At 46.4% G+C, this 13,018-nt stretch overlaps 1 protein-coding gene across 4 annotated transcripts in view; it reads left to right on the top strand.

The window, feature by feature from the left end:
• CPLANE1 (ciliogenesis and planar polarity effector complex subunit 1) overlaps positions 1 to 13,018 on the top strand; it is a 2,766,109-nt gene that overhangs the window by 920,341 nt on the left and 1,832,750 nt on the right. For all 4 annotated transcript variants that reach the window (XM_078674971.1, XM_078674972.1, XM_078674970.1 and 1 more), the window contains exon 20: positions 3,881 to 4,045. In XM_078674971.1, the coding sequence (XP_078531097.1) occupies positions 3,881 to 4,045 (165 nt within the window). The remainder of the gene's footprint in view (positions 1 to 3,880; positions 4,046 to 13,018) is intronic.

The following is a 13,018-nucleotide window of genomic DNA, read 5'->3' as shown; positions in this document are numbered from 1 at the left end:
GCTGCAACCACCACCATCACCTTTGTGAACACCTGAGGGGCACTGTTGAGATCAAAGGGCTGCACAGCGAACTGGAAATGCTCATGGGCCACTGTGAACCTCTGGTAATGCCGATGGGCCTGCATGACTCAAAATGTGAAAATAGGTTTCCTACAGGTCCAATGCTGCCATCCAGACTCCTGGCTCCACTGCAGACTGGACCTGAGCAAGAGTTAACATCTTATATTTCTCCTTCCTCAGAAAGGCATTGAAAGGGCGCAGATCTAAAATAGGATGAAGACCTCCATTGTTCTTTGGCACCAGAAATTAGAGGGAATAGCACCATGATGTACTTCTGATGCCGGCACCCTCTTGATGGTTCCTTTGACCAAATAAGTCTTCACTCCTTCGCACAACAAGGAGAGATGGTCTTTCATCAGCCGATCTGAAGGCAGTGGCATGGACGGCAGGGTCTCTGAGCACCCACTTGTCCAAAGTTATGTCATGCCCTTCAGGCCGGTGCTGCCTGATCTTGCCTCTGTGTTGTTGTGAGGGCATTCTAAAACGGTCTGGAGACTTCGGCTGCCAGGGGTGTGGCGGACTTGACAGATCTCTGGCCTTTGTTCCCATGGGCCACAGCCACAAAAAGGCTAGGAAACTTGTTGGCTGTGGTGGCTCTATTGGAAATGGCACAGCTAGTAGCCTCTACAGTAGTCATGGAAGGAGTGATGGAAAGAGTGCGACTGGTGTGGGGCCATGGTGAGTCCCAGTGACAGGGCGCTGACACTATTCTTGCTGTCGCCAAACAGGCAGATGCCATCGAAGAGCATAAGGGATACTTGGGCATCTCCCGAGAAGCCGGTTAATCTCAGCCAGGAATAGCGATGGAGAGCCACAGATGTAGCAATGGCCTTGCCCACCGAGTCTGTTGTGTCCAGTCTGCATCGTATTGTGAACTTTACTGCGTCTCTGCCATTGGCAATAGTATGGGTCAGGCTCGCTCAGGCCTCCTCCTAAACCATGGGCATCACTTGCTCTACCAAATCCCAAACTGTATGGCTGTATCTGCTGAAAAGGCACATGGTATTCACTGACTGCGATTCAAGACTGTCAAAAAATAAAATTCTCTTCCCAAAGGTATCCAGTCTCTTTTATTCCCCATCCAGTGAAGTAGAAGGGGAAAGGGCCAGGATTCACCTTGGAAGTTGAGTTCTGCACCACCAGAGTCTCAGGAGTTGGATGCTCAGTGAGGAAAGCTGGGTGGCCAGGAACGGGAGGATGGTGAAGTGCAATCATCCTTTGCACAGGAGTGCCTTAGGCTTGGCTCAGGCCAGAGCAGGACATCAGAGAGGGCATATTGAAAAGCAGGAGACATTCTGTGTGGGACACCGCCAGTTGAAAACATTTCTCTTGACTTTTACTGAGGTTAGGGTGAGATTGAGGACTTCAGCCACCCCGCGCACCACCATATTAAAGGAGGACCCTTCCTCCATAGCTATATTAAGAGAAGAGATCAGTCCAGTGTCAGGTGAGGTTTCCAGACTACTGGCATCAGCCTGGCCCTCATACCAGTTATCTTCGTCCAAAGGTTCTTCAAGGGGATCAGGATAACCATAGGAATCCTCAGGTCCACACCAGTCCTATACCTCCCAAAGGGCCTAGCAAAGAAAGGACACTGTCTCCGTCCCAGATGGTCTGGTTTTTGCAGGCATCAGTTTCAATGTCGAGTGACTCCGATCCTGTTCCATATCAGAGTTGGGAATTACTATGGGGTAGGCTGCGCCAAGAATGGCACCACTGGACCGAACCCAGGCGAAGGTCCAGATGACCCGACTGATGCCAAAGGCAATGCCGCTGGCGGAAACCTAGTTGAGGCACCTCCCGAACTCATGGGGCTCGAAGGCACTCCACAGGGGTCCAGTTGCCCAAATATGAGGTACAAGGCCACATAAAACTCCTTCAGTTCGGCGGAGGCCACTCAGGCTCTGGGAAGTTTCGGGAGGTGCTGAGCGGACCCAGACTCAGGCTCGTGGAGTACAAGACTGGGGCCAAGACTTGTGGTGTTGTTCCTACACCACATTGAATTGTTAGAACTGGTGAGTGATCCACCCTAGGAATATTCATTTTGTTGCTAATATTGAAAGAACAGAGACAATTGTTAAGGGCAAAATTTGCTCCCTGCAGAATAAACGGAATCTGAAAAAGCACCTGCAAGAGCAGGTTTGTTTCCTAATTTGATATTTTTATCTTCAGTAATCATAGAGGGGTTTTATTCAAAAACCAAAGCACATTTAAAATTGCTAATTGTAAATTCCACCTGAATTCACTCATTTGGTTTTTGCTTCAGTGATTTTGGGGTAAGTTTTTATCTGAGTTCTCTATGGGAGTTGTACCATGAAGTGATTAACACAGGGAAATTACATGCCATGCTACTCAAGCGAAGAGTATCTATAAATTGGGGAGAGAAGCACGCCCCCACAAGCAAGGCGTGGATACAAGACGTCAATTTCAGCCATACCCAACTAACCACGTTTTGAGAGTTAATGCCTATGACCTCACGACCCAAAGACATATGGGGCCCCTTTATAGACTGGCTGAAGACACTGCAGGAATACAACGCCACTGGCTGAAGACACTGCAGGAAGACAACGCCCCCTCCCCAATTCCAGACAACATTCCAAAATTCTGCTAGCGGCAAACACACAGGTGTGAAGAGGGGTGTCGGGCTGACATGTTGGCAGATCATGATGACTAGACATTTGAGTGTTATATGCCAGTGGGTCCCAGCACGAGAGAGGTACATGTGCTACACCGCCACAATAAAATTGAGAATTATGCCTTATTAAAGTGATATTTGACGTTGCACTGGAGAGAATGTTATATTAGTAGTTGCCTCTTTAGATATTGAGAAGGCATTTGATGATCTACTCTGGCCTTAACTCTATGAAGTATTATGGTGGATTGAAACAGGTGATGGATTCCAGAAATGAATTAAACTACTACCCGTGCGCCTGCCACCGAGCCAGGATCCACATCTGATGTGTGATATTGAAATAGTGGTGAAGGGAGGCGAGGCACACGAGACAGGTAAGTGGTTTCCTCCGTTTATTTCAGTTCACAGCAAACAAACCAGTCAGGACAGGCAGCAAGGACCAACCACCTCCGATCGCCCCCAACATTATACATGCCACCGTTCCACCTTGGAAACAGTCGTCACGGTGGCATGTGCACATAATACTAGATAAGACCCAACACATCCTAGATTGTATTGCTTCCTGCCTATTTTGTTTTGTTTTCTGTATTTGCGCATTTGGACGATATCCTTGCCTAATCATATTAACTGTGATGTAATGTGGGATGCTACCTGTTTTTCTTGTTTAGAAAATCAATAAATAAACTTTTTTTTTTAAAGGTGATGAATACAGGGGGCCTGTCATTTCTACTGCTTCCAGTGGGTGTTTTATTTGTTTAAGATTTTTTCATCATATTATTATTATTTAATATAACGGTAAAAAGATATTCAGATACAGAAAAAAATTATCCCAGGAGTGTATTAGTTATGATTATTATTTTTTATTCTTGGTATTTCTGAATACAAAAATGTTGTCATTTTGAATAATGAACTTGGTTTAGTTCCCCCAAACCATAGCTTATTAATTTTTGGGAAAAAAATGTGTCTTCCCAGAGTAGAAATATCTCATTTTCATTTACAGATTAAGTATCTGCTGAGTAGCTTTTCCTTGCTAAGCTACTAGTTTTACCGGTAGTCATCTGAGTAAGGTTTTCTATGTTGTATTTTTAAAGCTAAACAATAAAACTTTTTAAAAAAAATACATAGTTGCCAGCCTGAATGGACAGTTGTTTTTTATTAGCTACTCCATTAATAAAGTTTTTATCGCAGGGCGACTATGGTGACCACGCTTTAACATCTGAGAAAGATTATCGTCAAAAGGTGTCTGGCGTTCTTCAAAGAATCCTCCTTCTTTTACGTGCAGCTTGTTGCTCGCTACCTTCAGCCCAGTGGTACATTAAGAAACTGAAATGGGCCAGAAAAGTTATGCAGAAGGTAAAATAATTACTGTTCCTTTGCATGGCCAAAAGGCGAGAGTGTAATAAGTCTTCTCAAGATGTTGTAGTCCTGTTGAGAAAGTTTGATGTAACGAATACTCGACTACCTTATACAGAATTTCACACTATCTGAATCATTTCGAAACATTTTAGACCATAGAACTTAATTTAAACAGGCCTGTGAATACACAGGTATAACTGAGTTCTAGCCATCCTGTTAGTAATTGATTTAGTGTCTACTACTTCACCTTGTTTCCTTCCATTTGTTCGCTAGTTGTTTGTTTGTGGGGACATTGTTGGAACCTTTGGGGGTCTTGCTGTATTTCAAATATACATTCTTAAGTAATTTCTCATTGTCTTAGTCATATCGCCCCTGTTGCAAGTCAACACATAGTATAAGGTACTTTGGAAATTGATAGCAAACAAACTTCTCTAATAAAAAATTGAAATAGTATGCCTCGAGCAAAATATTTTTATACTTGAGCAAAATACTTTTATAAATGTGAGTTTGTTGTTCCACATTTTGAACACTACCCCATGAGAGGATAATATATTGGTAGTTGCCTCTTTAGATATTGAGAAGGCATTTAATGGCCTACTCTGGCTTTATTTCTATGAAATATTATGGTGAATATTTATTTATTATTTATTTTATAGTTTTATAGAGCGCGAACCAGACCTGTGAGGGTATCAGAGCGCTTTACAGGATTAAGGGGGGAGGAATACAAAGCATAGGATGGCAGGGATCAGATATGGAAAGATTGGGATACATTGTAGGGGAGGAGCACGCAGTATATAGTTCAAGCTACATGTGGGGGAAAAAAAGCAAGTAGATAAAGAATACAGGGGGCTGCATTATACCTGAAGAGCGTGCTGTCAAAGGCCCAAGCTACGTGTGGGATCAATATGCAAGTAGTTAAATAATTAAAGCAGGAAGGTATAACATACCCACAGTCTCATCTCATTGAGGGAATGATTGAAAGGTGTTCATTAGATGAGGTATTTTCCCATTAAGAACGTTTTGGTCTCCTTTTTAAAGTGTACCAAGGACGGACGTCTTCTAATGGTGGGTGAGAGAGAGTTCCATATTCTTGGTGCCACCCCCAGAGAAGGCCCGATTGTTGGGTTTTTTCTTACGAAAGCGTGCTGGTTGCAGCAGCAGGTCTTTGGCAGATCTGGAGTTTCTGGTTCCTCCGGATAACATGAGTTTTTGTGCGAGAAATGATGGGGAAATGGAGTACAGAGCTTTGTGAGTAATGCAGGCCAGTTTAAATTGTAGTCTGGCCTCAAGGGGAAGCCAGTTCAGTGCTTTGAGGTGGGGAGAGATGTGGTCAACTTTTTTTGAGCCTGTTAGTAGTCTGGCGGCGGTGTTGAGGCAGGCTTTCAATGGGGCCAGAGAGTTCTTGGGTAACCCTGCAAGGAAGGAAATGACTAGGACCTGGGTTGCTGTTTTAAGGTCGTACGCATCGAGGAAGGGTTTTAGGTTTCTAAGGTAGCTTAGGTGGAATTGTGGCCATAGAGTTTATATGGCCTTTCATATTCAAGCTGCTGTCAAGGGTTATTCCAAGGGATTTCTCCGTGTCAACAATGGTAGGAGGGCAGCTTAGTGCCGTGATGGTCTTGATCCATTCCTGGATGTCTGGATTGGGTTTGGGTGGGGAGATCAGAAGAAATTTGGTTTTATTTGCGTTGAGTTTCAGCTGGTTGGCAGTGAGCCAATGGACTGTCAGCTTTAGGGCCTCGTTAAGGGAGAGAATGTCCTCAGGGGAAGAGATTTTTATGTAGACCTGAGTATCGTCGGCGTACATGAGGTAGGAGATGTTGGCGGCACAAAGCACCTCAGAGAGCGGTTTAAGGTAAAGGTTGAAGAGGGTGGGCGAGAGGGTTGATCCTTGTGGGACTCCAACAGAAACCGGCGAGGAGGCGGATAGATCACCATTGATGAGGACTCTCTGTGAGCGGTTTCGGAGGAAGGATCTAAACCATTCAAGGACGGTGCCATCCAATCCCATCCTGAGTTTGAGGCGTTATAGGAGAATTTTGTGATTCACCGTATCAAAGGCGGAGGAAAGGTCTAGGAGGAAGAAACAGGTGATGGATTCCAGGAATGAATCAAACTCCTACCCGCACACCTGCCACCGAGCCAGGATCCACATCTCATGTCACACACAGGACGCCGACGATCAGTATTCAGGCGTGAAGAGATATCACCAGGAATCAAAAACCGTGAAATCCCGGTATACCCCCATCTATAGACGCATCAGAAGTCGTTGGGTGTTCGAACTTCAGTAAGAGATAGAATAGGACATAAAAACATTTTTTTTAAAAAGATTCATACCCCTATCGGGGGGACCATCAACCTGTCCTCTAAGGGAGAGACCAAGACGAGATATACAGGAGAGAAAGGTTTTAATTAAAATTACACAACCAGCTGCACAATCAGGGAGAGCTGGATATACCTCCTCTAATAAGTAGAAGCTATAGAAAGCGGACCACGTAGTGGAGAATATCCATTTACAGTAAACAAGAGATACGGTTAAGAGGCTACCATCCCTCCTATCTAACGATTAACCAGTCACAAAAATGGAAAAGTAGACCCTGTGCCTATAATTGTTAGTCCTGAAGAAGGTGGTTGGGTAATAAGTGTTGATACCACTGAAACGCGTTGATGCACTTTTTAAGAATCCAATGTTGAAGGGCTTTCAGGACAAAATAGAAAATATAGTCCTTTGCCGAAATCACCATTATATCACACATCTGGTTTGGATCAAATGTTTGACCACAACTGTATAGTAAGATTGTGTTGTTGAGGTCATAGGGTCTTGTGTTTTTTATTATAAATTGTTTACAAATTATGTGTTTTTATATATATATACTGTATGTTTTTAATTGGGCCAGCGTCCTTTATAAAAACGTATAAAGGAGCTTTTTAATACCTGTATAAATGTAAACAAAAATTTGGGTACATTTTTTTAAATATAAAATAAATATAAATTAGCACTACTTTTCAGTTTGGTTCTAGATTTATGCCACAGTGGGTGCAATCTTGAAAGGGCACTAGATTAAGGGAAGAATGAATGTTTCATGTTGACATAGGCGTGAGTTAGAAGAAGGATTTGTTGTGACTATACACCTGCAACCTTGAGTCCAGGGGAACCCTTTTTGATTTCCTTAGACTAGGCTCAGCCCCCTGGGACCAAGTGAGCCACCTCTCTCTTTTGTCCAATACAATGTTCAGTCAACTCCGCTGGACATGCCCTTCGATGGCAGTAACCTTTTTGGTTACAAGGCAGATTCGTAACTAGATCGCTTTAAGGATCCTCGGTCTATGGCCAGATCCTTGGGTCTCGCTGCGTCCTCCCGTCCACCACAGTCTGCCTTTCTTGGCTATGGAAGGGGCACCCCACCATGTTTGACCCAGTCCAGCCAACGGTCCACACAAGCTGCCCAGCTTCAGCGTGGCCGCGGATGTAGGACTCAGTGATGCGGGTCTGGGAACAAGCGGGCAGGCCAGTCCACCCTTTCCCCCCCTGTAACAGCCTCCAAAGCCTCCTAGACTGACCTTTCAGTCTCATCAGTGGCCAGGATTTGCCATCACCTCCCCCACTGGCAATCCATCACGTCAGACAGGTGGATTTTGCAGATAGTCTGAAGGGGCTACTCCCTGCCCTTCGAGACTACCCCTCCCTCCATGTCAATGTTTTTCAATCGGATATCGGACGATCATTTGGTGCTGCTCGGCCAGGAAGTCTTAGCTCTTTTGGCCAAGTGAGCTATCGAGAGGGTTCCTGTGCCAGAAGTAGGTCGTGGTTGCTATTCCCACTACTTTCTGGTGCCCAAGAAGAACAAGGGCCTGCATCCTATCCTAGACCTCAGGGCCCTCAACCTCTTACCCCGGATGGAGAAGCTCAAAATGCTAACCTTGGCTCAGGTCCTATCTGCCCTTGACCCTGGAGAATGGATGGTGGCGTTGGACTTGCAGGGCGCTTATTTCCACATCCCCGTCTTGCCATCCCACAGACGTTACCTACGGTTCATGGTAGGCCACGAGCATTTTCAGTTCACTGTGCTCCTCTTCGGCCTTACCAGTGCCCCTCGGGTGTTCATGAAAGTGATGGCGATGGTTGCAGCCCATCTGCGCAGATCAAGGGTCCCAGTCGTTCCCTATCTCGACCACTGGCTGTTGAAGGCGGGCGCCCCCCAGGCTGTCGTCTCTCACCTCCAGACTACAGCGGACATCGTGCATTCACTGGGGTCCAATATCAACGTGCCAAAGTCACACCTGACTCCCTCAGAATGAGTCCGGCATATTCGGGCTATGATACCAATGTTTCAGCCTCTATCCTGGATTTCTGTGAGAATTACCTTGATGCAACTGGGTCTCATGGCCTCCTGCATCGTGCTGGTGGATCATGCCAGATGGCATATGCAGGGTCTGCAGTGGGGCCTGAAGTTCCAGTGGGCGCAGCATCAGGGGAATCTTTCGGACTACATCCAGATCTCGGAGGGAACTGCACAACAACTGCAGTGGTGGTTAACGAACCAGGATTGGGTCAGAGGTAGATCCCTTCCCCAACCAGAACTCACAGTGGTGACCGATGCATAACTCCTAGGATGGGGCAGCCACTTTGGAGACGCGGAGATCAAAAGAGTCTGGTCTCCGGCGGAGTCCAGACTCCAAATCAAGTTTTGGAGCTCTGGGCGATTCGCTTGGTACTGAAGGCATTCGTTCCCTCTCAAGGGGAAGGCAGTGCAGGTGTTCACAGACAACACCATTGCCATGTGGTACTGCAACAAACAGGGTGGGGTCATGGACCCATTGTCAAGAGGCTCTTCGCCTTTGGACATGGCTGGAACATCAGGGCATGACCCTGGCTGATCAACACCTGGCAAGTTCCCTGAATGCCAGAGAGGACAAACTCAGCCGTCGGTGTCTGGTGGATCTCTAAAGGCATCTTCACTTAGAGGTGGTGCACAGTCTCTTTCAGCAGTGGGGAGAGCCTTGGTTAGATCTGTGCACCAGGAGAGAACGCGCAATGTCGGACGCTTGCGCGTTAGAGTTTCCACGGCGGCACTCGCTCTGCAGTGCTTTTCATCACGAGTGGAGTTGTGGCCTCCTGGACACCTTTCCACCTGTATCACTTCTGTCCTGAGTGCTGAAGAATATCAAGCGTGACCGGGCCCAAGTAATTCTTGTGGCACCGGACTGGGTACGAAGAGTCTGGACCCCGAGCACCTGAGCATGGCTATCGATCCTCCGATCAGACTGCGCCTTCGGGGGTATCTTCTGTGGTAGCAGCAGGGAATGGTTCTCCACCCGAACCTGTCCAGCCTCCACTTGCTTGCGTGAAGATTGAGCGGCGACAGTTGACATATTTTGACCTTCCTCCCAAAGTCTGTAATGTCATCTTGGCAGCAAGGCGTGCAACTACTAAGATGGTTTTCTCTTTGGTCCAGCAGGGCTCTGCTCTGGGCACTCTTAAAGGCTACCTGGCAGCCATTTCTGCTTTTCTTCGGCTACCAGATCAGCCCTCTTTGTTCAAGTCCCCTATTGTAAGTAGGTTCTTTAAATGCATTATTCATCTCTTTCCTCCAACTCCTTTCATAATGTCTCAGTTGGATTTGAACCGTGTTTTGACTTACCTTATGTGCACTCCCTTCGAGCCTCTTCACAACTGTCTTCTTAGGGTTCTCACTCTGAAGACTGCCTTTCTTGTTGCCATCACGTCTGCTCACAGAGTGAGTGAGCCTCAGGCTCTTTCTTCTAAGCTCCCTTTCTTCTCGGTCCATCAGGAAAAGTGGTGCTTCGAACGAGGCCCTCGTTCCTGCCTAAAGTTGTCACTCCTTTTCACATAGTACAGACTTATTACTCTGCCCACCTTTTTCCCCCCTCTGCAACCTTCCAAGGAGGAGGAGAGACTCCACCATCTGGACCCGAAACATGCGCTGTCTTTCTACCTTGACCGCATGAAGGTCTTCCGGGTGGATGATCAACTCTTTGTTGGCTATGTGGATGCCAAGAAAGGTTGGGTTGTGCTAAATCGTACCATCTCTCGATGGTTTGACCTTTGTATCAAGATTTGTTATGCTTTAGCTAAAAAGGAAGCTCCAGTGGGGCTGTGAGCTCATTCCACTAGAGCTACGACATCAACTACTGCTTTGTCATGTGGAGTTCCACTCATTGACATCTGCCAGGTGGCCACATGGGCTTCTATGCACACGTTCACCAGACATTTCTGCCTTGATAGTTAAGTCCAGAAGGACGGCTACTTTGCCTGTTCTGTTATCCAGGACTTTCTGATGTGAACTTGGTTTGCAGTCCCTCTTCTGGGGTTGGTATTGCTAGTGTATCTATTCTAAGGTAAGGAATCTTGAACTAAGTCTCTTTCAGATGAACAAGTTATTTACCTTCCATAACGATGTATCTGTAAGAGACATATATTAATTATAGATTCCATACCGCGCCACCCATCCTCCCCGCTCTGCAAACTGACTTCTAGGAATAGGGACTCCCTCGCAGGGCCCGAGTGTAGCACACCAGTGGTCAGTGCTTTTCATGGCTCTGCGCTTCTGGCATGGAAAGTCGTGTCAGAACTGATGTCAGCGCGCAGGGGCGGCATCTAAGTAGGCACCGCGACTTCATCCCGGCGACCGTGATGCCGACGACGGACGCGGAGTCGACCGACGCGCAGGGGTACTGCTGAAAAAAAATTCTCTGGATCCAGTCTGATGCCTGGGGGTAATTTTAAGGTAAGGAATCTAGAACTAATATATGTCTGTTACAGATACATTGTTACTGAAGGTAAGTATCTTGTTCGGGGGAATTAACCTGGGTAACCACTCAGCAAACACCTGTGTCAGGGGCTATAAAGGGAATACAATTATTTATTTATCAGCCACTAAAAACCAAGATCTGGCATAAACAAGCTCATCACTGGCCAACACCTTCTATGCAAGGTGCACATTCCGGTCTACCCCAGAAAATGAAGCAATGCTAATAACCAGCTTGGTGGCTTCCGCTAGTAAAAAGGGATATCAGGGAAGTGCCATTTTGGATCAGAGTGCACCAGCGATTTTGGAATACATTGCTCCAAAAGGGACGGTACAACAAACAGTAGAACATCCTATGGAGGATACTCCGGTTTCTGCCAGATCCAGACCAGCATCCTACAATCAAATAGCCCCCCACTCAGTAATTTACCAGGACGCTACCGAAATCCCTGGGGATCCTAGCGTCCAGTCACATGACAATTTGAATCTTGACACAAGTGAATTTAAGTATCAACCTAACAGGCGCAATTCCTGAGTACGAGACAGCAAAGAATAAAAAACCCTCAGTGCCATCTCCTGACAGGGAGAAAGGACACTGGAGGGATTTCTAAAAGACCTTTCCAATACAAGCCCCTAAGGATGATCGCAGTCAATCTCACACGTCCAGCCATCCCAGGAATGCTCAGACAAATGGCTCGTTAAGAAGAGATAACAATGCACACTTCAATCACAGGAGCTAGGCGAACCACAACTGGAGCAGCTTACATGGGTGTGGACAGTATCAGAGGCACCATCCTGAGAGAAGCCCATACCTTTGAGAAATGTGGCATTGAGCTTCAAAAGATACATCTGCCAAAATACCAGCATGCATGTATTAATTCTGGAGAATTTAGCTGTTCAGTGTGGAAGTGTTCTGAAGGGTGCATGGGGTGCAACCCACAACTGACTACCAAGCTCTACAAAAGCATCTAATTCCTTGGTAGTATACTGTGGGAACAATCAAATAAATTGTAGATACCAGTCAACATCCCAGAATTTCGAGGGTTGGAACCAGTCGCCCAGTTCCCAGAGCAGCACGCAACATCCCTCTTCCTCAAAATTGCCTTCCACGTCTTTTAAATCTCCAGACTGGAAAACAGGTAAAGAAAAGGAGCTCTTAATCACCTCATGGAATGTGGCAGGCCTCGCCTCTACCCTTTCATCGAAACCTGGACGAGAATTTCTTCAAATAGTGACTTCATATGCCTGCAGGAAAGTGAGCTTTAAATCCAACAGTACAATATGGTTTCCATGAGCTTTTTCAGCCGGCCACATGTACAAGCATATTTAGCAGGCCACCAGGTGGCCTTTCAATCTTCATAAGGCAGGCAGCCAAAATCCAAACATCCCCATCTACCCAAAACCACGGGAGGCTGCAAGTCGTATCAATACGAAGGTTAAGATTTGGTCAGAGGGCCTTCCCTCTGGTCCTAATCAATTGTTACTTCAACCCTGAAAAAATCTCAAAAGCTTGCGCAATGGTCTCTCTTTGTATATTCTCAAAACAAATTCTCGTGTCCTATCCCTCACATGAAGTAGTGATGGCAGGAGATTTTTAACACCAAGTCCCTGGACAACTATCCCAAGACTGAACAAATGAGCAAGGAACGGGATCAAGTCAATGAGCTACTTATCTCATTCAGCTTAAAGTCTGCGGACCAAATGTAAATGTAAATGTACAGGAATTTATATAGCGCAAATCACCAAGCGGTTTCTAAGCGCTTGCTTAGGGAACCCGTCCTGGTATTCCCCTGTGAGATAACCCCGGCAGGGTAACCGCAAGGTGAAAGCCAGGCATCCCGCCGCGAGGGGCCGTTGTGGAGATTAAGCAAGCTATTGCCCAGAGTCGCAGAGTGTGAGCCCGTGAATCGAGTAGGCACCGGAGCGAGAATTGTTGAGTCCATGGACATTTTATGACTCAAGACCCCGCCGAGCCGGGAATTGAACCCTGGTCCCGGGCTGACCTCTGCTTCCAGGTCTGCCTCCTCTAACCAGTGAGCCACACTTCTCCACCAAGACCAAGTCTTGACACGCTCCACAAACACGTCTTGTTCCACATTTAAAGGTATCTCAACAATCGATTACATGTTTATGTCCACCCTCTTTCGCAGACCACTTTTTGAAATAATAAATTGAGAAGAAAAGTGAACATAATCACCTA

Source organism: Lissotriton helveticus, chromosome 2_1 (genome assembly GCF_964261635.1).
Source record: "Lissotriton helveticus chromosome 2_1, aLisHel1.1, whole genome shotgun sequence".
Classification (NCBI taxonomy): Eukaryota; Metazoa; Chordata; class Amphibia; order Caudata; family Salamandridae; genus Lissotriton; species Lissotriton helveticus.
This window is presented reverse-complemented; position numbering and strand designations above follow the sequence as displayed.